At 37.4% G+C, this 23,478-nt stretch overlaps 2 protein-coding genes across 9 annotated transcripts in view; one reads left to right on the top strand and one right to left on the bottom strand.

Annotated features, from left to right (window-relative positions):
- The first annotated feature begins 5,300 nt into the window (after positions 1-5,300).
- On the top strand, positions 5,301-10,474 carry LOC109029727 (G patch domain-containing protein 11). Its single transcript, XM_072300159.1, has 3 exons — positions 5,301-5,536; positions 6,596-8,023; positions 8,980-10,474. The coding sequence occupies exon 2, from the start codon at positions 6,597-6,599 to the stop codon at positions 7,377-7,379; it is 783 nt and encodes a 260-aa protein (XP_072156260.1). The 5' UTR covers positions 5,301-5,536; position 6,596; the 3' UTR covers positions 7,380-8,023; positions 8,980-10,474.
- Positions 10,475-12,244: 1,770 nt separating this feature from the next.
- Positions 12,245-23,478, bottom strand: part of LOC109029726 (myocyte-specific enhancer factor 2) — a 428,152-nt gene continuing 416,918 nt past the window's right edge. For all 8 annotated transcript variants that reach the window (XM_072300129.1, XM_072300136.1, XM_072300154.1 and 5 more), the window contains 2 exons: positions 22,703-22,824; positions 12,245-20,958 (listed from right to left, as the gene is read on the bottom strand). In XM_072300129.1, the coding sequence (XP_072156230.1) occupies positions 22,736-22,824 (89 nt within the window). In that variant the 3' untranslated portion in view covers positions 12,245-20,958; positions 22,703-22,735. The remainder of the gene's footprint in view (positions 20,959-22,702; positions 22,825-23,478) is intronic.

The following is a 23,478-nucleotide window of genomic DNA, read 5'->3' on the forward strand; positions in this document are numbered from 1 at the left end:
GCAATGCGAGAAGTATTCATGCAGTTTTGTAGGCGCTAATCTGCGTTTTAAGTTGACCGCACTGTTTGGCGCAATGCGTGAAGTATTCCTAAGGTCTCGCAGGCGCTAATATGCGTTTAACACCGGTCGCACTATTATGTTTGGCGCGATTATTCGAACTCGCGTTAGAATAATCGCGGCATCGACTCATGGGGTTTAAGAGGCCCATGTTGTGCTCCGACGCCGTATGAACATTCCAACGTAGCCTCGTTTCTCCCAATAAAATATTTTCGCCGAGAAAAGTTAGGGAAGTTCTCTGCGTTCGTTTTCTTAGATCGAATGGACCATTTAACAAGGTGCGAATTTATAAACGCTCTGATAAATGATTCTTCACCAGAATTTCACGTTAAATACAACTCGCGTAACGAAAACTACTAAAATCAACTACTAGTTAAGACATTAACGTTTTTATTGTACAACTAGGGGCCTGAGGCCGCTACGCGGCCGCTAAACTCTGAAAGGAAACTGCTCGTAAGGAATCATAGAGCAACCACGTTCAAGTTATTTATTATAAATTAAATAGCAACTTGAATTGACAATAAATTTTGAAAGAAGATATAACATGCTCTGAAATTTAGGAAATTGAAATTAGAATTTTGAATTCATCATCATTTATTAACAATTTAAATTTATAATCTGGAAAAATTAAATTATTCCGGAAAATGATTGCGGACTTTTAAATGTGAAGTGCCAGTATTGTGATGCCCTTGCATTTCAAAAAGAGGAGGTGAACGGCCATTTTAACAGATGTTGTCATAATGGTCTTCTCAGACTTGCCGAGCCTGGAATCAATGACCAACTTCGCGACCTCTTCTCCAAACCCATTTTCATGACCAACATTTTGAGGTACAACAGTTGTGCGGCTTTTGCATCTCTGTCTGCTTCCAAAGCTCATATAATTTTGAACCAAATCTTCTGCTATCGAATACGAAAAATCATGGAGAATTTAAGTTTTATGTTGACCAGCTTCTCGAAAGAAAAATAAAATTTCTAAGGAAGTCTGCAACGTCGCAAAAGGAGAAACCATCCTCTCTCATTTTGCCCAAAAATATGTATGTATAAAATTGAAAGCATTATGACTGGCCTCTCTCAACTTATATTCGTATATTAATTCGTATATTGCATTTTTTTAAACTTGATGGATGTCCGTATCGCACCGACTGAAGTGCGAAACCACGTATCTCCATTGCGGTGTTTCAGAATTTCCGTTCTTAATTAATTTCTTCAATATTAAGCTTCAGTATTAATATTTCTCAAGATATTAAATTTATAAGAATCTTTTTCATTAATATCGTAAATGCTCCGTCGAAACGAATACGATTAATCACGCACCAGTCGCATTTCGCCACGCCGCTCGATGCGCCGCAAGGAAGGGTTGCGAAAAACATGCCCACGCCTCGCAGGACGCCCACGCTTTGAATACGGATTCTCCTTGACGGAAGACAAAAAAATTGCAAGACAACGACGGTCGACGGTGCACTACGCTTCCGCAGTAAATCCATCATCCACGGCCATTTCCAGGGAAACGAACGAACCGGGCAGCCGAGTCATCAGACCGAAGAAAAATAGGACGGGAAAAAGGAAAAACCGCGCATCTCCCGACGGGACAACGGGACAACCGTTTTTCCCGAGGGGGCGAGGGGGGCTGGGAACGCCGGCCGATCCCTATATTTTTCCCGCCGTCGAGGGACCAGGACGGTCGAGCCGGTACCACCCGCGCACGGATCGGCCCGGCGGTTCGCGCTGAATTTTGACGCAAAGAAAAGGCTTACGGAATTATATATGGTGATGATGATGATGATGATGATGATGATGGTTACGGTAAATTTGAATTGCCCGGTCACAAGATGAACAATACCCTAGGCGAGTCAATTTGGGCACTACAACGGCTTTATCAGACTACTCAATCGAGCATTGTTTCATTCCCACTTTCAGTTGTTCGCTCCGTACTTTTGAAGGATGCCTGTCATTCTTAATATGTTGGAGCGCCTCAATTTCTTATGATACCGTGCAATACCTCTGGTGTGAAATAGTTGCTTCAGACGCCGTGGCAGGCTGCGGCGCGGCGGGCGCGGACGAGCAGAGAGCGCGAAACGCGCATTGGCGCCTACAAACCTAACAGGGATACTTCAAGCATTACGCAATGCGTGAAGTATCCCTGTTAGGTTTGTAGGCGCCAGTGCGTCGCCGCTCCACTTTGTGTTAGGCTCTAGTATTTAATCTCGCGGAGTCAGCGTTTTTCAACTCATGGTTTTGAAATGTTTGCACACTCTGTATGGATTATTCTCATTTTAATTGATGAAAAAAATTATGTTTTAAAGGAAAATATAATGTGTGTCTTGTAAATATTAAGGTAGTTCCGTATCAAAATTAATGATTTCCAAAGCACACGAATTTCTTCACAGTTTCTTATCGCTTTTTATAGCCAAAGGCGATAAAGTGTAAAGCCCGGCGATAGGAACTATAGCCCGACTGTATACTTTTTTATAGCTTTGTATAGCCAGGCCCGCCATATCCCATCTCGGGCCCTGGTACCAGTTTTAAGGTCCGGGCCCCAAGCACGGAGGGGGGGGGGGGTCCGAGGGTTATCCCCCGAGAAATTTTAGAATTCATACGACTAATCGGACGCATTTTGAAGCTTTCATAAAGAATTTTTCATCAATTTTTGCGGAATAATTATGTTTTTTTTTTATTAATACTTTCAGCACAAAATACTTGCGAATTGTTGCATTCAAAACATCTGGAAAATTTTTATTTTTTTTTTTTTTGGGGGGGGGGCATATGATACTATGTTCAGTTCTATGAGGGCCAGGCGCCCCTGGACTCCCCCTTCGTTTGTCTATTGCAAGGGAGTTGAGCCATGAGCCATTGAAGTCGAGGATGCCCAGACTGGAGACTCTTAGCATCTGACGACGGAAGAAAATGAAACGCAGTTACTAAAAATATTCCTCTGTACTGAAAATCTTGAAAATAGATAGAATTTTTCCAAGAAGTATACTTCTTTGAAAATTTAAGAAGAATTCTACAGTGTCCCAGCGTGTTTCTGAAAATCTTTCCACCTTTTGCGAAATTTGTAGGGTAAATTTTTCACTTTTTTTACCAAACAAGGGTTGCATGTGAATTCGTAGTGGTTTTTCACGGGTAACACGGGCCCTCTCCGGGGCCCGGGCCCCGGTACCAGGGACCCAGTATCCCCCCCCCCCCCTTATGGCGGGCCTGCGTACAGCCCGGCTATATGATTTGCTCTGCTTTCTACAGCCAGCTATGTGATTTTCAATAGCCTTCTTTAGTCGGCTATAAGAACTCATATGGTATTTTGAAACGCAGCTCCTATCGACAATTTTTACCGGGGTCTCTCGTTCAAAAGTTGATTTCCGAACTTCTCGTTGTGTGAATATAGTTTTTTACGTAAAATTTTGTATTTTAAGGAGAAGACGAGCGTTTATTTCTAGGTCAAACCTTGTCTTGTGGTCCATTATTCTAAAATACCTACCGAAACGTATCTCTTTCATCTGTGAAGTACAATTCGTTCGTTGAATGACGCCATCGATAGAAGCCTCGTGCCCAGCTCACATACATACATACGTCACATGTCACGTCACATAGGTACGGTTTCGCGACGTCACTTGAACCTACACGCGAAGCACCCGAGATGCACTACGCTTCCTCCATATTTCCCTTACCCACGGCGTTTTCCATATCGACAAACGCCTCGGGCAGCCGAGTCATTAGCTAACCGGAAAAAAAATCGCTCGGGAAAAACGAAAAACCGCGCATCTGTCCGCGGGACAGGAATATTCGATCTTTCAAAGGGCGCTAGGGGAACGGGGCCGGCCGCGCGATCCCTCTGTTTTCCCGGCCTTCGGATGTCTGTGAAGTTAGCACCCCGACTTTTAAAATTTTCAATTTTCTCTTTTGCTCATCATTACTCATCATTTTCTCACCTCGAAAATCGCTATCGTTTTTTTTTTCTCAGGCATGCAGCCCCCCCCCCCCCCCCCCAAATCGAACTCGAACTTCCAGAGAGGTCATGGACCCTAGAACCCCCATTTTGTCCGATTGAGCTCAAATTGGTGTCAAGCGACGCAGAATCATTTGCTCACCTTTGCTCAGCCCTTCTTTTTATCGCTCACCCCTCCACCCCCCCACCCCCCCGATGAAGGGCAGCATTTAGGGGCACATCATAGAGGCAGCAACCCCCCCCCCCCCATTTAGTCCGATTGAGCTGACATTGGTTTCAAACGACACAGGATCATTGGCTCACTTTTGCCCAGCCCTTCGTTTCGTTACTCGCCCCCCGCTTCCCCCCTCCCCCTCACCTCAAATGAATGGCGTCATTTTGTCGGAAAGCAAAGGCAGCACCCCGTGAGCACGGATTGAGCTGAAAATTGGCACGACAAGCAAATGACTACGAAAGGTGTATTTATGGAATGATAATTTTGATTTTTGTTGTGAGGATGGTGATCCTGCGTCATTTGACACCAATTTCAGCTCGATCGGACAAAGTGGGGGGGTGGATTGATAGGGTCAATGACCTCTCTGAAAGTTTAAGTTCGATTTTTGGGGGGGTGGTATACATGCCTGATGCCGGAATCACAAATCACACGCTGAATAAGTCATCGGCCCGATGCCTGAATTTTGCGCGTGTCGCACAAAATTCAGCAACGATTCTCAGCGACCATCGGATTATGTCGGCTTTGTCTGAACTATTCGAAAAGATTTGATACACATCTGGATGAAAATTACTCGAATTTGCGACATTTCAGCTGTTGAGCGCTGACTGTTGACTTCCATAGTCAGCTGCCAAATTCAGCGTGTGATTGCGGCATGAGAAAAAAAAATGATAGCTAGCTATTTTCGAGGTGAACAAATAATGAGCAATGATGAGCAAAAGAGAAAATTGAAAATTTCGAAAGTCGGGGTGCTATCTTCACAGATATGCCTTCGGGGGATCGGGACGGTTAAGCCGGCACTACACGCGCCCGGATCGGTCCGGCGGTCCCCGCTGAATTTCGACCCGAGGAATCGGGCTTACAGCTTAATAAATTGTGATGGTAATGATAATAATGATCTACATTATGAGCTGTAAACGTCCGCTGAAGGATGGTGTTTTGATTTGAATTAACCGGGCTGAAGGAGCTGCGTTACAGCGCTCTCTACCGGGTCTTTGTCGAACAATTTTTCAGATTAGTTCTCAGGAGCCTACGCAAGAGCGCTCTAGTGCCCAAAAACTCAAAAGGAAAACAACAACAACTCAACAACCTAACCTTCAAAAAACCTAAAAGGAGTGGAGTATTTATTATTTATTTTATCGGTTTATCAGGCCAATTAATACCATTTATACTCTAGTCCTGTGTTTTTAATCAATATCTTCCGACTGGCTGTAATATAAAAGTAATATAAAATTTATCACTTTAATTTGATTTAACCAAGGACGCTTTTCCAGGAACTGGACTTCAGTTACGAGTCAATGTTCGGAGTTTAATTCACAACTAAAGTAAGTTTCTCCAAGCTCCATTACCTAATACTTACGCAATTCTGATTTTATGTTACAAACCGTCGCTGTAAAAGGACCTCGCACACTTCTTATTGGAAAGTTCGCTCTGTTTGATATCAAATTTTTTTATTGCATTCAACTCCTCTATGAATGCTGTCTTGATAAATGGATAGTGCTCAGGTTGTAAATGAGAAAACTCCATGATGTACATGATACATACTTTGCACTCTGGGTGAAGATACAACAAAGCTCTCCGATGCAGGTAAGGGAGAGGGACCCACGATTACCCGTAGGTGGTTTTGCTTGATGAGAATCCCGTCAGGCCAAGGGAGTCGCCCCATGAATGAACGTAGGGAGAATGGGGACCAACCGAACAAGCAAGCTTATAGTGGATCAGTCGGCTGGGCAATCTCTCGATACAGTACACTGATGGGCTTTTATACTCCGGAGAGAAAGTCGAGCATACGAGATCAGTGGCCAAGCAGCACAGATGCTACTGCAGTCAATGTAACTCGAATGCTCTGAAGGCAATCTCCAAACGTACACAAACCCAACAGTGCACCGTTCTTTCTTCCCATCACAATGCTAATCAAAAGTCATCATTGCGCCAACTTTCTTCGATGCTCCGTTTTTGCACGACCCATCCTTTGAAGTTTCAATAATTCCTTTAATAAAAGAAGGCAGCGCTACAATTTCAGTACTGGATTATAGTCGGCTGTGTCAATAAGGAAATCAGGAGGCAGTCTTATCTCAGATTCCGCACTGCTTTTTCGCTTAACCATCCAAATCAGTTTCTTTCTCTCTCCCACTCTCTTCTTGACCTCTTTAATTTGGCAATGGCTAATGTGGTTTGAAGGTTCCTTTCTGCTAAACGCAGTCCAAAGAAGTGTCCTGAAACAAAAAGGCCGGGTTTACATCGAATTACCGAAGCCTAGAAAAATTAAGTGGTGATACAGTGTTAAAATTAATGAAAGAAATTAAGAATAATTAACTTAAAGAAATCACATTTCTTTTCTTCAACTTTGGTTAATTTGCTCTTTTGCTATCCTTTATTTTCAGAATGGAGTCAGATGAACCGGATTATATGTCTGATGATTTTTTGGCCAACCACCCTACAGAAGATGTAAGACCGGGGCTCCTTATGTCAAGAGCCAAAAAACGAGAGCATGAAGCTATGAAGCGTAGCCATGAGAATCAAGAACAACAGAAACTGCTGAATAAGAAATTGTTTCAACAAAAAACAAGGGCGGAAGGTTTAAACAAACCGATTGATTCAACCAACAAAGGTTATGCGTTATTGCAGAAAATGGGATACAAACCTGGCACAGGAATCGGAAAAAATGAGACAGGCCGCACAGAACCGATAGGCATTTCTATTAAAAATGATAGAAAAGGTTTAGGCAGAGAGAATGCTATCAAAGAGGTTAATGCTTTGAAAGTAGCTCTTGGCACCAAAAGAATGAGAACAGAAAGTATAAGTGTTGATGATTACAGGGCACGGGTGGCTGCTGAAGCAGCAGAGAGACAAGCGAACGGTGACCTCAGAAGCAGCCAAAGAGTTTGTTATGAGCTTGACTCTAAGGAGGGCACCACAGAACCCTTAGAGGCTTGGTTTTGGCCTCCAAGAGAAGAGGAGACTAAAGAAGATGATGAAAGAGAAGAAGATATCTCCGAAAGCGACAGTGATGAAGATATCAAAGAGTTGACAGTCCTTGAAAAGCTAAAACTTGTTACTGTCTACTTAAGATCAGCTCATTTGTACTGTGTGTGGTGTGGAGTGCAATATGATAACAGTGAAGATTTAGATCAGTCTTGTCCTGGATCAACTAGAGAAGATCATTGAAATTGATTAACTGTGGTTCATAACCTATGTTATAAAAACCTAATTTCCTTTCATAAGTTAATAAGCTAGTATCAAATTGGATCTTGAAAATCAATCTTAAAAATAATAATTTGCTTTGTGTAAAATCTCCAACTGAATTATGTGCAGCGCAAAAATTTAAGCAATCCACTGTTTAATGAAAAACGCTGTGTAACAGTCAAATTCACCATCTCCTTGACGTCCTTGCAGCAAATATGTATATTTTTCCCTAACTAAGGGGATAAAACATTGCAGCATCCCTCTGTCTTGAGTTGCACAATTTGCAGAATAAACTTTGGTCGCTGATTGGTGTTTAATTGCGGTCAGGTCATGCTTACTGCCTCCAACATCTCACTTCTGCTGAGCTTGATGATGATATCGAGGCTGTAGTTAAGAATCAAGACAACAATGTTGAATATGAGAATGAAGATCCAAATATTGTCCCAGTCATAAGCAAGCAAGCCTTGAAGGCTACTCTTTTGTCAAGCGTATTCGTGGGAGCCACAAAGTCAACAAATCCTTCTGTGAACGAATTTCATTGATTGACAGCAAAATAGAGGACAGGCCTCCACCGTAGACTCAAAATAAACAGACGAAAATCACTCATCTCTTCCTATCTGAAACTTGTAAGTTTCTACGTTGAACTTTCTCCATCTAAATTTGGTCTCCTGTGTTTTTTTTCTTTCTTCAACCCCCTGGTCAACCCGATCCCTGCACCCTAATCTCATCAAAATATCATTTCCTCCAGGATTCATTTAACTTCTGTCAAAAATTTAACGACGATCCTTTATATCCTAAACCAAATCAAACTTCCAGCAGACTTTCAAATTTCATACGTAGATTTACGCTTGACTGCCTTAAAAATTGATGGTAAGAAAAGAAGAAAAATAGTCATCCCCCATTTCAAACCTGAAAAGTTGCCCATCTGCAAACATGGTCACTGCCAGTATGCAGCCTATGAAGAGCTATTATAACATGTACAACTATATTTTCATCTCAGCAACCAACTTCTCGCTCTCATCTTACACTTTCATGCGGAGTGATTTTTTTTTTCTTTCTTTTTTTTTGCAATTCTTTTGCCTACATTACCACTTCACTCTCCAAAGAATATGAACCTACTTATTCTTCAGAATTGGACTGCGTTAAGCAGAAAGGAACCAAGCCACATCGGCTATTGCCAAATTTAACTGGGCAATTTCATTTCTTACAAGAGAACGTACATGCAGATTTTTTTGAAAATTTTAAGGAATTTGCTTCGCACTAAGCAGAAAATTCACTGAAATTAGCATAAAAATCTGCACATCTGTTTTCATGTAAAAAATTAAATCGCCAAATTAAATTTGGCAATAGCTGATGTGGCTTGGTTCCTTTCTGATCAACACAGTCCAATTGATCAGCAACTAAGTGCCCATTCGAAAGGTTGACAGTATTGGATTTATGTTGTTCGTAACCATTTTCGTCAAAACAAATAATCCTATGTCCTCCTCTCTCTGTAACGAAATCATTAATAGTTGGTATCCTTTTTATTTGCCATGTATATTTTGTACTTCGGTGACAAATAATTGTTTTCTCCCTCATTTAGGTTTGTTGCGGCGGCTCCTGTAATTAGCTCAACCTCATCACAATTTCCTATATAAAGGTTTCCTGCACATAGATGCACCTGGGCCTGATTTGCCAGAGATGTTCCCGATATAAACACGTTCAGTCCCACATCAAACCTTCCATAACTGAAAACTAATTGTATGGTGCCTCACAATTTAATATTTCTATTATTTTCTTGTCTATTCCCATCTATTTAATTTTTTCAACATAACATATGAAGGGCTTGGAGGACAAGGGGCATAATTGCAGTTTTTCATATTTAAAGAAATACTTGTTTAAAGTTTCAAAATTACATGGAGCCACATGGCAGAAAGGAAGTTTAAACTGACTTTTTGATGCTTTAAAATTGGATTTTAGTTGTGAATTTTTGACTGAAAATACTTTCAAACCAGTTTTAGTTGAGTTCATGAATCTCTCAATTTTTCAAAAACTGCACTTATTTGCCTTTACCTTCAGGCCCCTCATATCATGGTCATTATTTCTTCCAATTCATCAACACCTAAGAGAATGAAATTTTAGATGCATCCATTCAATTGAACATCTCGTAGTTTAATTTATTGAACTTATTAAAGTCATAAATCATTTTAAATTGATGCAGGAGTCCAACAAAAATTGCATTACTTCTTGTCTTCAATTTGATCAGTTTGACATCACCATTTAAGTGTTCAAACCTCATCTTACTGTTTGAAAAATCATAATCATTGTCAAAGTTACTTTTTTCACCTGAGGCCTTGTCTCCACGGGACGTTTTCATGGGATTTGTCCCAAGTTCGAATCGCAGGAATGGAACTTCTGGGATTTTTCCCAGTTGCCGTCTCCACGGGACGGGGCTCATACAGTCCTGCGACTAGTTTGCGCGGGAAGATAAATTGGTTAAAGTCGAGTATTTAACCGGGATTAAAATAATAATTGCACTCAATTGATAATTAGACACATTATTTTAACTATCAAACATTAACAATGTAGTAATGAATAAAATATCGCACAATTCGTTTTCACTTCTTCTTCTTCTCTCAGTGGGTCCTAGGGGTACAAGTACCATACTTGGTACTGGGAAAAATATTGATTAGCTCAATATTTTTCCCAACTTCGTAAGTGGGATTTTTCCCTGAGACAAATCTCGTGAAACGGCTCGTGGAGACAAGGCCTGATAATATCTATCAGCCACCTTTTGTTCAACCATTTGTTTGTTCTCCTAAAATTGAGGTGTTAAATTTTAGTTTCCTATTCTTTAATTTTACCAACTTGCTCTGCTCCATTGATTTTGGTTTCTTGCTCATTTTTCTTATCATTAGGATTCTTATCTCTGTTACACTTAATACCTAATAAATGCAAAAGAATAGAATATTTTATCCTTAATGTTGCAGTTTTTGGAACATCTTCAAGATGTATTTTATTTTATCATTTTATTATATGGCATGTTAAACTTCCTTTCTTGTCATCCCTCTCATTAAAATTTTGTTATTTCTAACTCATTCTTGTCATGGAGTTTTTTTTTTAAATTTACAAGTGAAACAACTTTTTCTCGATCCTTACTTTTATCCAACCTCTCCAGTTTGATATAACAGATCATAGTCATCACAAATGTCTGCTTGTTCCAAAGCCATATTGCACCAATTATACTGTGCAGTGAATTCAAGCCATTTACACTGAAATTAACCCGGTTTTAGCTTAGAACAAAACTAGTTGTGTCAATGCGATCGGTGAATTCCATATTACAAAGGTGAAACTACCGGAATATGTATTTCATCTGCGGTATTTCAAAATCTGCTTCGCCATATTAGGTAAGTATTTTATCTAAAAACAACAAACTAACACTATTGCTTGACATTTTCATGGATTATTCTTTGCATAGATAAGAATGATCAACGATTTTTTCTGGAAATAAAATGAGTACCTTTCCATTTAAAAAATAAATTATTAAAAGAAGCATACAACGTCGTAAACTGAGATTCGCATTCCTGCACTTTCACTGTCCACATTGAGTTCTCAAAAATATAAAATATGCTGCATGCCTTATTGACCCGCGTGACAGGTGCATGCAGCAGATGTTTTCTTGTGTATTGTTTGAGATCATTTTTTTGCTAGGAGCTGCTGCGGCGATATTTAGCCAAAAAAGCATCCCTCCAAAAGCTTTAAAAAATTGAGTTAGACCTTCATTTCTATGAGGAGTCTTTAATTAGTAAATTATTTACAAGCAGTAATAGCTAACAAATCTGGGTTTTCAGTTGTTGAATTTTCTTATCAATGATGTCATAATTTTGTTTCATTTTCAGCAAAGGTTTCTGCAGTTATTTTCCTTTTCAAATTAAAAAAGCAGTCAAACAAAAAAAAAAACAAAAAAAACAAAAAAAAAAACAAAAAAAACTCTGGAGCTTTGAATATTAGCAGTATTTACCGTTACAGTAGGAATGTGTTATTTTGATAAAAGCCTAACTCGTTTTTGAAAAATTGTTTTTGGAAAACCTTAGCAAAGAGACTGATCCAATCAAGCAGCAATGATATATATTATCGTGGTCTCTATAACTGATCCAGAATTTTATCCTGGAATTTAAATCTGTTTGTTTTGTAGTTGGTTATGATTTTTTGTAACATTTGCTTCAAACTTAAATTTCTATAGCTCATTTCTTAAGGGAGGATTTGCGTTCGGTAATAAATCCCTTGACTAAGCCTCTTTTGCTGCATGGATATCAAAATGCACAGCTATGAAAATTTTAAACGCGATTTTCTCAAAACTTAAAAACTTGATATCCGCTGTTCACACATGTAAGGCTTCATATTGTAGTGCTACAATAGTACTGTTACAAATTCTAGAGTGAAATTCGGTGTATTTCTCTTTTGGGGTTCATGTAGCGCTAACAAACCCGAAAGATATACATGAATGCAGAGTGTAATTTACTCTTTTCGTGAAGTGACTTACACTTTTATAGAGCAGAATCTTCTCTTTTCATGGAGTGCAGCATATTATTACAGAGCGAATTTCACTTCACATTCTTTCTCTGGCTGTACTTCTCAGGAGTGAGACATACACCTAATTTCACTCCGATATATTTAACCGAGTACATTGTTGAAGTAATAATGAAGCATCAGCCAAGGTTCATCTTTTTGTTAAGTTCCAAGTTATTCTGAGCTCATCTGTTTTTTATTTTGAAACTTTGATACTTGAGGTGTCCTGGAAATTTAAGGTAGCAAAGCTCTGTGGACTTTATGGGTAAGAAATAAAGTCAAATCCTCAATTCTTCCGCTCAGAATAAAAAACACAGAATTTAATTGTAGCCAAAACAATGTAAAAATCATTTTTTTAATAAATAAAAGATCATAAAAATATTTAACAATGATAAACGAACAAGGGTTTTGTAATGTACATTAATCTTGACTACACTAACTAGAATTCCTGATCGAGCAACATCATAAACACAAAATAACGCTGTTACAATTATCTCTGGCAGATCCGCAATCCTTCATTTACTTACTGACTGGAAAATGTAGGAAATAAGCTTGGATTTAGTGAGTCTTGTAAATGCCCTTGAACTATGTGTAGCCCTAATGACAGTTGCATGCAATGAATGCAGGCTGTACAGTTTTATAATTTTAACCAAATTATGCTTCTGAGGGATAAAGGTGGGTGTAAATTGATACAGTTACGACTGCTTTGATCTCTATTGCAAGGCAATTTTCATCCCAACTTGTCACCATGAACACAAAAAATAGTTAAAACAGGCACAGGTTCACAATTTTGTTGCCATTTATACCTGTAAACAAAGCAACTTGCAGGTGTATACTTACTCTACCAAAATCAAATTTTCCGGTTTAGTCTTAAAATGCTGAAGACACGCTAAACGTCATTTTGGGTCATGTTAAAGACCTCTCTTAAGGTGACAGGCAATGGAATGACTCGTCTTTTATTTTGCAGAGAATATTTGTATAGATACTTCCCACAATTACGGCTGTGCGCAATGAGGAGCCTGTATAGTTTTGTGATTTTATCCAAATTAAGCTTCTGAGGGATAAAAATGGATGTAAATTGATACAGTGATAGGTTTGTTGGAAAACTAAAAGCCGGTAGCAAACGTTTCTTTCATGTGACTTTAAGGCTAAGAGAGTAACAGGAAATTTTCTCTTTCCATTTTCTCCGAGCGGGCAATTATAAAATTAATTACAAGTCATCAATTTGGTGCTTCTCAACTTACCTCAATCCAGCTCTCAACATTTCACGATAAAAACGCCTTACAAGAAGAATGAAAGCCTCTTAGGGTCTTGCAAATGAACATGGATTTAAAATAGATGAGCTTTGTCTCCTGAAAAGTTGGCACAACAGAATTGGCTTGTAATAAGGCATTCCCTCACCATGATCTCAGGGGTATAGACGATGCTTAAGAATGCAAGGTTAGGGCTGGCACATAAGGCAAGAAAATCCTTGAGTGCATGAGAATTTTTCGATGAAAACTCATTTCCTTATCAAAATACAAGAGAAAAATGTGCTGATTTACAACATTTTTTGCTCAACATAAGAGTTAATACCTTTCAGTGTAGTAAGTAAATATTCTAAGAGGAAGGAAATTTTGAGGCTGAGATTGTGACTAGGTTTTACTCCGAAGAGCTGTCTGCAATACTTCATGTTTTTAATTTTCATCATTAATGGATCGCATCAGTGTGAATGACTTAATTTGTAAAAAAGTTAAAAAAATACTTTGGACCCCAGAGTAGGTGTGTGAAACAGTTTTCAACGAAACTTTATGATGTAGCAACTCAGAGAAACAATACTGCTAAGAAAACAATCATTCTAAGCAAGAGTGCAGTAATTTCATTGCAGTATTGTCTCCGTTTACCTTCAAATAAAATATTCATTTACAAGAAAATAAGCACACTACTTTTGGAACTTACTATCAGTCTATGCTATCATTAATCTTTCAAGGCTTTTCTGAAACTATAAATGATAGAGACCATCAAAATGTACCATTAAAACATCTAGTTCAATAAGATCCTTTCTGTTATGGACTTATAATTCTCTTGTCTGGGCACTAAAGTTTTACAGCAATTGAAGCGCTGGATACAGAAAGGGCACCTTTCAGTTGCAGTGTCTCAGAATCCCTGCTAATGTTTCATCCATTGTGATCGAAGCAAATGTTCATAATTTTTTAAAGAGCGACGCCAAGAATGGCACAATTTGGGCCAGAAGGGATTTTTCTGAAACCGGGCCCAAACAATACCTTATGATACCCTAAAACTCTGGTAAAAATTTTAGCTTGAGTATACGCACGGTTTTTGAGAAATGAGGGGGCAAAGTTGCCAAATCGCCATCATTCTGGACAGCATTTCTACACCAAAAAGACGGGAAAAATGGACGAAAAAGTTACACCTTTGATGGGTTTCGGCTGTAAATGTACTCATTGTGCCCCCAAGCATTTAACTGTGTTCAGTTTCAAAAATTTTTGTCGCACAGTGGTCCAAAATGGGGAGAAATCGTCGACAAATCAGGATTCCTCGTCAAATTTTTAGAAATGGAAGTAAAATTGTCGGTCTGCTGCAGTTTTCATGGCTTACAATATTCTTATTGGTCATCAATGCATGAATTTGTGTTCAGCTTCACAAATGCACATCGCACAGTAGTCAAAAATGGGGGAATTAGTGGACAAATTAAGATCCTCTGTCGAACTTTATAAAAATGAAGTGAAACTGTTGGTCCCCAGTACACTTTAGATCCCGGAAAAATTCTTTAAATTCTTTTTTTGACTATTTAAATCTTTTTTTAATTTTCTCTCTCCATTTTTCCTTCTTTTTTTTAAATTTCTGAAAGTTTGTATATTTTATTGAGATAATGCTACAAAGTCTATTCTATAACAACGTTCTATAAACAATACGGTCTGACATGCAGTAATAATTAAAAAAATTAAAAACATGAATTTTTCCGGGATCTGAACTCTACTGGGGACCAACAGTTTCACATCATTTTTATAAAGTTCGACAGAGGATCTAATTTGTCCACTAATTCCCCCATTTTTGACTACTGTGCGATGTGCATTTGTGAAGCTGAACACAAATTCATGCATTGATGACCAATAAGAATATTGTAAGCCATGACATATGACATATTGACTGACAATTTTACTTCCATTTCTAAAAATTTGACGAGGAATCCTGATTTGTCGACGATTTCTCCCCATTTTGGACCACTGTGCGACAAAAATTTTTGAAACTGAACACAGTTAAATGCTTGGGGGCACAATGAGTACATTTACAGCCGAAACCCATCAAAGGTGTAACTTTTTTGTCCATTTTTCCCGTCTTTTTGGTGTAGAAATGCTGTCCAGAATGATGGCGATTTGGCAACTTTGCCCCCTCATTTCTCAAAAACCGTGCGTATACTCAAGCTAAAATTTTTACCAGAGTTTTAGGGTATCATAAGGTATCGTTTGGGCCCGGTTTCAGAAAAATCCCTTCTGGCCCAAATTGTGCCAAAAAACGGTCGTTTTTGGCGTCGCTCTTTAGAATAAAACATTATTATAATTTTAGAATGCTCAAGACAAGAAATTCCAGAAAATGTATCTAACAGTTTCCTCTTCAAATATAAAGTAGCAGTAGAGATCCTGAAACACCACGACTAAGAAGTGTCCTTTCGGTACTCAATGCCTCAATTCATGTTTGATAGGCTGATCAGTAATGGACTTGCAATGAGGGTGACACTTCTCGAGGAACACTCACTGTTAAAGTGGTATATTTCATTTTTTTTTAACAAGGAGGATCTAATAATATGGAGCGGTGAGTCATCAATTTGAAATGGGATGTATCATTCTGAAATTGGCAGTCTCAAAAAGGGTACCAAAAAACTGACAAAGCAGTAGGTGAGTATGCTGTCTATCAAAATTTACTCCGCTCAGTTAGTCATCCAAGCACCAACAATTCAAGAAAGCTGCATTATTCCTTAGATAAAGACTTTGCAAGGAGCAATTAGGACTGATTCTAATTACAGCAAGTGAACCACTTACTAGGTTAGATTATTTTCTTTATCTGTAAAGGAAGGAGCTAAATTTAGAAAAACATGATTTTGCTCTTTAAACAGCACCCTTTTCGGTAAAACCTCTTGAGTTCATTGATTTATTACTTCAAAATAGCCTTGGCATGTAAAAAATTCTGTACACCTAACTGGTTATGACACATATTTCATGGCCGAGTCATATGTAAAACGATGCAAAAAAGTGAGAAACAGATTAAGGCCCTTACCAGCTGAAGGGGGCTAGGAATCTTTGCGCCTCCCCACTTATCTTTCTTTTCTTTCTTCAATTTTGGCGCCCCTTGCATTGCTGCACAACCCCCCCCCCCCCCCCAACGCCTAGCATAGGCAGCAGGAGTGATAATTACGCCACTGTTATCTGACATTAATCTGAATGTTTGGTATGAATGGCAAAATGTGAGACAGCTTTTGACTGATATCATGAAAAGCAGGAGCGACGAATGGGACCAAACAAGTTGGGAAATTTTCCTAATTTTTGCTGGACTCTCAATTATTTATGCTTAGTTTTTTTATTTCTGAGGCAATCTTCTAGACTTACTGTACAAAAGGGGAGCCTAACTTCTACTGACTTAAATATACAAAAGAAACTGAAAAATAAAAACAAAACAAGACAAGGAAAACCAAACTAAAATTAAATTCAGAGACTGGATTAAGTAGAAAGCGCAAGAAAAACTTTCGCACTTTAAAGTGCGCAACTATTTCCACCTGATTCAAAAGTTTTTGAGCTTTCTTCGCGTCTGAATTACAGATCGGAAGGTTCTCACCAAATGTCAAACCAAAAATATCATAAAAGACACTTAAAATTACATAGCTTTATACATCACTAATGACTTGTCCATTTCGATCTAGTAACAAATGAAAACACAAAAGAAAGAACGGAATTAGTCTGATATTAAGCCTACACAAAGAGTTAAACTAGAATGTTCAGCATAGTCTTGACTAAACTCTGAAGTGATTTCATGAGATGACAATCGACCAGGCAGGTATGGATCGGATGCAGATACCCTGTTTCAAGAAAAAGATGCAAAAGGCAAAACATGTAAGCTCAAGGAAAGGTCACTGATCCGAAATAAAATTTAATCCCTATAGATTATGGGGCAAAATAATATTTGGTCGCTAGGAGAAGGAAAACAAACGAACTCTTAAATATAAAAACTTAGGTTTTGATCAATGAAGGCAAACCCTTTTCTTTGGTAACTTTTTGCCGAAAGTGATAGATTCCATAAATTTTGTGCAAAACAGAAATAATAAAAATAAAATGAATAGACTTTTTAAGCTCATACATCACATATTTACCACATGAAATACTAACAGAGTTTAGCAGTTACACTGGTTACAAATTTAACAGTCATCTGCTCCAAAAATTTAAAAAATAGGACTTGACTGACACTGGTTTTAGTTGTTATACCAAATATAAACAATGCAATCTTTTCTGAGCTCTAAAGAACTGAGATCCTCGGAGAACAAGTGAAAATGGATCTTCATTTGAGCAGTGAGAACAAGTTTCGAAAAAGTTTGCTTCTTTTATAAATCAAGAGAAGTATGAAGTGTCTATTGAGAATTAATAAACAGGCCACACGAGCTTATCAATTTCAGAAAAACTTGTTGTACTAAATTTGAAGTTGCAAAATTTAGCTTCAAGAATATTTGAATATTTTATTGTTTGGACTTTGTTTTCTCACAGCTTAAAAGAATCACGATTATTGAGGCACATACAATTTCACAAAAGTAGGATTTGAATAATTTGGAAACTGGACCCTATGTAGATCAAAGAGACAGTCACAACCATGATCTATAAACACTGCCGTGTTACTTGTGAAATTTGTCCATTTTTAATCATCCAAACCATTTTTGAGAGTTTTGATGATTAATGGCAATTTGACAAAGAACAAAGGCTTCTTTCAATAAAATTTTCCCCTTAGACTAAGCTCATTTTTGCACTAACGGCTCTCCTCAGTGAAACGGTAGCATTACTGTGACATTACTTTTTAGAGACAGATTGGTAATCTTTTCTCTCTTCTGATTAAGAAAATGTTTAAAAGAATAAAAATTGCAGATGTATTTCTTATAAGAAGTTGTTACAAGCTCCAAAAATCAAGAGAGTGATTTCATGAAGAAATATCTACCTTGAAGAACATCTTAGATACCATAATAAACTTAGGGTACAAGATGAACTGCCTTTGAATTTTTCTCATTTTGGGAGCAGAGGCACAACAGTGTGATAAGAAAACGAGGCAGATCTTGCACTTAGTGCAACACGCCTGTCTATATACAATAATTAAACGAACAATTTTCGTTTTGTTTCCAAGTAAGAAAAATAGAGATAAAAAGAGGAGAATCTAGCCGATAAAATTACAACTTCTCAACAATAATAGTTCTTTCTCTACAGAGCACCCAAAAATGAATTCAAAAATTAAAAACTTTGTACAAAATAGTTACACAATTATCTATCATCGTTAAATACAAATAAAACCTTTACGTAAGCTCATAAATGATAAAATATGAAAACCAAAACAGTTACTCGTATGTTTAGTTTGATTCTTGTTCCATTTTGAAGTTGGTGAGCACCATGCATGCTTATGGGTTGTATTCTACAATTGCACTAATGACAGGGATTTACATCCTAAAGCAGAATTTTCTTTAAAAATAAAATGAACTTTGAAACAATTTCATAGACGTAATCAAGTCAGGTTATGTTCATGTGGATTCAAAAAGTTTGATGAGGCATGTGACCGAGTTGAAATTAGCTTCTTTTTCAGAAAAACTCCCTTAATTTCTGACACAAAATTTAAGGGGAGAAGAATAAAACTTAAAGTCTCAAGAAATCTTCAGTAATAAATCCTAAGGCCTTTCAGGTTTTTTCCTCAAAAGTTATGCTCAATAAAAACTGAATACAACCCGCAAGCAGTTGATGGTAGTAGACTTAAGTTAAGCAACACTTTAAATAAAGTTTCTCCACAATTGCAACGGTAAATATGTGAACATTTAACATCAAATAATCTAACAGCACCTATTAGTTTCGCAATCAAAATAGCTCCATTTTGCCTACTTGTAACTTCACTAGGTACTCATATCAAATTTAAGAACAATTATAGGTACGAAAGTGAATAAGAAAATATAGCACAGATTTTGTCTCTTAGTATGATCTACAAATGTAAATTTGCCTAGCCTGCAAATCATTGAAATTCAAGAAAACAAGAACAAATGTATCAGTTCAACTTCATCGGGCGTTTGGCATTTTGGACCGCTTCGATAATGCCTTCAAACTTGGCAAGCCCTGAATGTTTTTCCACATTTCGAATTTGTCACGATTGAGCAGGATTCAGTGGGATTTTAAACCAGATTGCCACAGCATTGCATTCTTGATCAAGTCTTAGTGCGTGATAACAATTTTCGAAACCTACCAGATTAAAAGATTAAGTGGAAAAACCACAATATCAACCAAAAAATAATTTTCTAGAATACTAACAGATGGGAAAACAGAGGAACATTAACTGCTTAAAATAATTTGATTTTACTCCAACTACTCCAAGTATCCTTGGCAAAAAAAAAAAATTGGAGTTTAAATTATGATAAATTTTTGAGTGATTACCCATCATATAACAACCTAACAAAAATGCTGTGACCCTAGTCTGGTTACTGAATCCCAAGGTAAGTAAGTATAAATATATGAATGATATTCAATGAAAAGAATGAACAAATGGATGATATAAACCAGAGGTCAATGCTTAGCATACAATTTGAAAAATTTAGATTTTACACCTCTAAAAAGAACACGAACATGAAATGTTTGAAGTGTAGTTATTTGTGAAACTTTTACTTTAAAATAAGATAAAATGACTTTCTTTGATGAATAAATATTCCACCATGGAGCTTTTACTACATTGATATTTTAACTATAGTGTGCCAAATAATGATAGTTATTCATGTTCTATAGAAAACTGTACTCCAAAAAAGGTACCCTTGCACAGAATAAGAAGACTTCGTCAACAGAAGCGCAAGCTCCACAGACACCTACATTAATGTCTTCTTCCTTGCGTCCGTCATCTTCAATCTTCTTGAAGTCTCCTTATTAAAAGTTGACCTACTGGAAACAAATTTGAAAAAGCTTACAATTTTTGGCAACTTCACATTATTTCTCCAATTTAAACGAGAATCAATGCAAAAAAAACCATTTCTTTTCCTAGGATCATATGAATTCTTTATCATTTCTCCATTCCAGAATATCAACAAACCACAGACGTAAACAGTACTTCTTGAAACGGTTTTGCTTCGTTGACAAGAAAATATCCAAGGCTTGTGCGCCTGACTTTAGTCTTCTTATTCTGTGACCTATGCCTTCTTAAAACTCAACATTTTTAGAATACGCAAGATTACCAAAATATGTTCACTTATGTCTGAGGCAATGGATAATAGTAAGATACCAAGAAAGTCACACTGTTGCCGGGTTTGTATTTTCCGAAAATGCAAAATCAGTATTCTTCAAATCACGCAAAAGCAATCAACAGAGTAAAAACCACAGTTGGCTCATTTTCAATGTCTGAGAGCATACTTGTGAGTTTACATCTGTTTAGGTAATTACTGACATAAAAATGACAAATTATTTAAGTGCAGCAAACACTTTCCAAGAAAATAGTGATTCTTTTGATTGAAAAATAAACTTTATAACATCTACAACAAATATACAGTTCGGATTCCAGAATCTGGAAGCAAAGAGCGAGGGGATTCAGACATGCTAGTACGAAGGGTGGGAGAAGAGGTACATGACACTTACGAGGGAGGGGGAGCAAGGAAAGGAGACTCAATAGGAGGAGACACCAGAAGAGAGGGAATGTTATGGCACAATTACAAATATGTATTTTCAACTTGTATTCAATAGAGAACAGACTTTTGGCTGCGATGAAATTCCGCAAAGTTTGAGTGGTATGTCCTGAAATCTGCCCCCATCTGAAACGTCAAAAGAAAACAAATTTTAGCTCCTCTTCCTCACATTAAGGAAAAAGTCCGTTAAAATAACAAAAATTGCCTACAAAACAAAGAGGTTGTTCCACCTCCCATTCGATTTGGCCTCCTATCAGATATGATCCTTCTTTTCAGGAATGGCACGGTGGCATGTGACTTGTGTGAGATGTTCAAATACAGCAAAATTTTTAATGTAGGAGGGTCCGAGGCAAAAGCTTTAACTTTTGAATGGTTCATCGGATTTCGTTTGACTTCTTTCAAAGTGGATAACTTGAAGAAAAAGAAAAAACAAACTATCGGTGTGTACAATTAAACATTTTTGAATTCAATTTCAAGCCAATTCATGACAATTTGTCAAATTTTAAGGATGTAGATATAAAATTTTTTTCATGTTTAGGCACTGTGTAAATGACTTGGTCAAAACAAAAACTAGTTTTTTTTTTTTTTTTTTTTTTTTTTTCTTTTTAAAAATTCCATGCTAAATTTCCGGTACAATTCATTAGAGAGTCTGTCATAAAAAGGGCTTTTTTAATTCCCTTTAGGGAAACTCAAAGATTTCCCTTAAACGTGTCTTTAGCAAAACCTTATGATATAAAAAATCTTCTAGTTAAATTTTAGTTTGAGTTCACAGCTCTTTTCGGCAGTACAACGTTGCAAAGTTAGGGTACCCCAGAGTAACTGCCCTTGGCTTTTGGACCATGCTTCAGGCTTCCTCCTTTTACTAATGAACTGCAACGGCAGACTTCATAGACAATTCTTACATTCTCCCGTTCTTAACGCTTCAGACATTTTCTTTTAATCCCTTCGTCCTGCTTAATTCATTTTCATTGGGGATCAAGTTCTTAGATTATTAATTTTTTGCTGAGGAGAAATTACTTGTAGAGTGCGACGTGAGTATGAAAAAATAAAAGTAGAAATTATGAAATGAAAGTAACATCATTAGAGGAATGCACCTTCAAATTTTATGGAATGAGAATCAATTTTATCACAAAAATTTTATTCACCAATTTTTGAGAACTTCTTTTAGTGATATGGCTCAGTTGGCATCAGCACTTTTCAGCAATATTCAATCGATTTTAGTTAATACCTGTTCTCGTGGTGAGATAAAGAGTCTACTTTATTTTTTTACTTTTGTTGTAATTACAGCAAATATTTTCCTTCAACATGATCAACATTTCTCTGAGAAATTTTGAGATAAGAATCAATCAATCTTTGTGCTTCACTTGTAAAATAAATAAAATAAGACCATTTGCATTTTCTGTCCTTAATTAGCGTGAAAGTGTAAGGAGAACATCCCAAATTCTGCGATTTTCTTAACTTGGTTCAGTCCATAACAAAAATGATTATGTTCTTAACATCCAAATTGTGAAAAAAAAACAAAAACGAAAAATCGAAAAAACCGATTCCTTAAACTAGATTATTTCAGAAAGCTAGGATCAATTTCACATCAGGTAACCCTGGCTTGGTATCTCTGCTTAAAGAGTCCCAATAATTTTCTGCGAAATGGTTTTAGATATTAGTACTCGCATTCGCAATGTGACCAACTTCACACAATTATACGGTAGTTTCTTGCCCTAACAGGATTCACTTTTAAGTTCCTTGTGGACAAGCAAAACCTCATTTCATCCATGACATTCAGATACTGCTCAAAGACTACCTATGAATAAATAACTAAAATCCAGGAGAACTTCCGACAAACTAAATCATCATTTCAAATTGGCATACATACCTCATCATGAGACGGAGCAGAGTAATTCTTTCGTTATGTGGGCCAACTCTCTCGAAGCCTTTTGCTGGGAGGACCTCCTTCATCATAATGCCTTAATTCTGCTACAGATGAGGGCACTTGCACTGAAAAATGAAAGTTCTATTAAATTTCATGATTCTTTTTTTCCATCTGACCTCAAAATTACACATTTTAGTCGACACCACAAGAAGTGGCAAGTGAGGGGCATAGGCAGTGTAAGTGACTGACCTGGGAAGTTTTTTTGGGGTTAAAACTCTAGTGAGCTGGCTCATTTTAATAATTCAGGCTTGCCAATGTTAATCAATCCTCAAACAATAGACCAAGCCACTTACTTAACTCTGCCTCGCCACTGGCTCCACTTCTGTTATTGGCTTACTCATGACAAGGAACATGTGTTGGTCGGTCATCTGACAGTCCAGATAGCACTTTAGGAGGAGATATAATTTTGGAGAAAAGTCAACAGTGACTTTCCACATCACCACAGCAGACCGGTTATTGACATTTTGTGTTTGACAGGCGAACATAGATGACAAAAGTGACATGGCGTAGTGAGATTGGCTAGCTATGTCTTATTGTTACTTTGCCGTCCCTATGTCAGAAAGAATTGACGACCAACTAAAGGCACTTCTTGAGTTCCCCATTGCAGGTCGTTAATTCTACCTGATATAAATATGAGAAAATATGATATGAGCTGCGATAGGACATAACCAACCAATCACACTGCGCTGCTTCACTTTTGTCATCAATGCCCACCTTAA

The sequence above is a fragment of the Bemisia tabaci genome, chromosome 1 (assembly GCF_918797505.1).
Source record: "Bemisia tabaci chromosome 1, PGI_BMITA_v3".
NCBI lineage: Eukaryota > Metazoa > Arthropoda > Insecta > Hemiptera > Aleyrodidae > Bemisia > Bemisia tabaci.

Excerpts from the sequence above, each read along its gene's own strand:
- LOC109029727 (XM_072300159.1), top strand. The coding sequence starts at position 6,597 with ATGGAGTCAGATGAACCGGATTATATGTCTGATGATTTTTTGGCCAAC.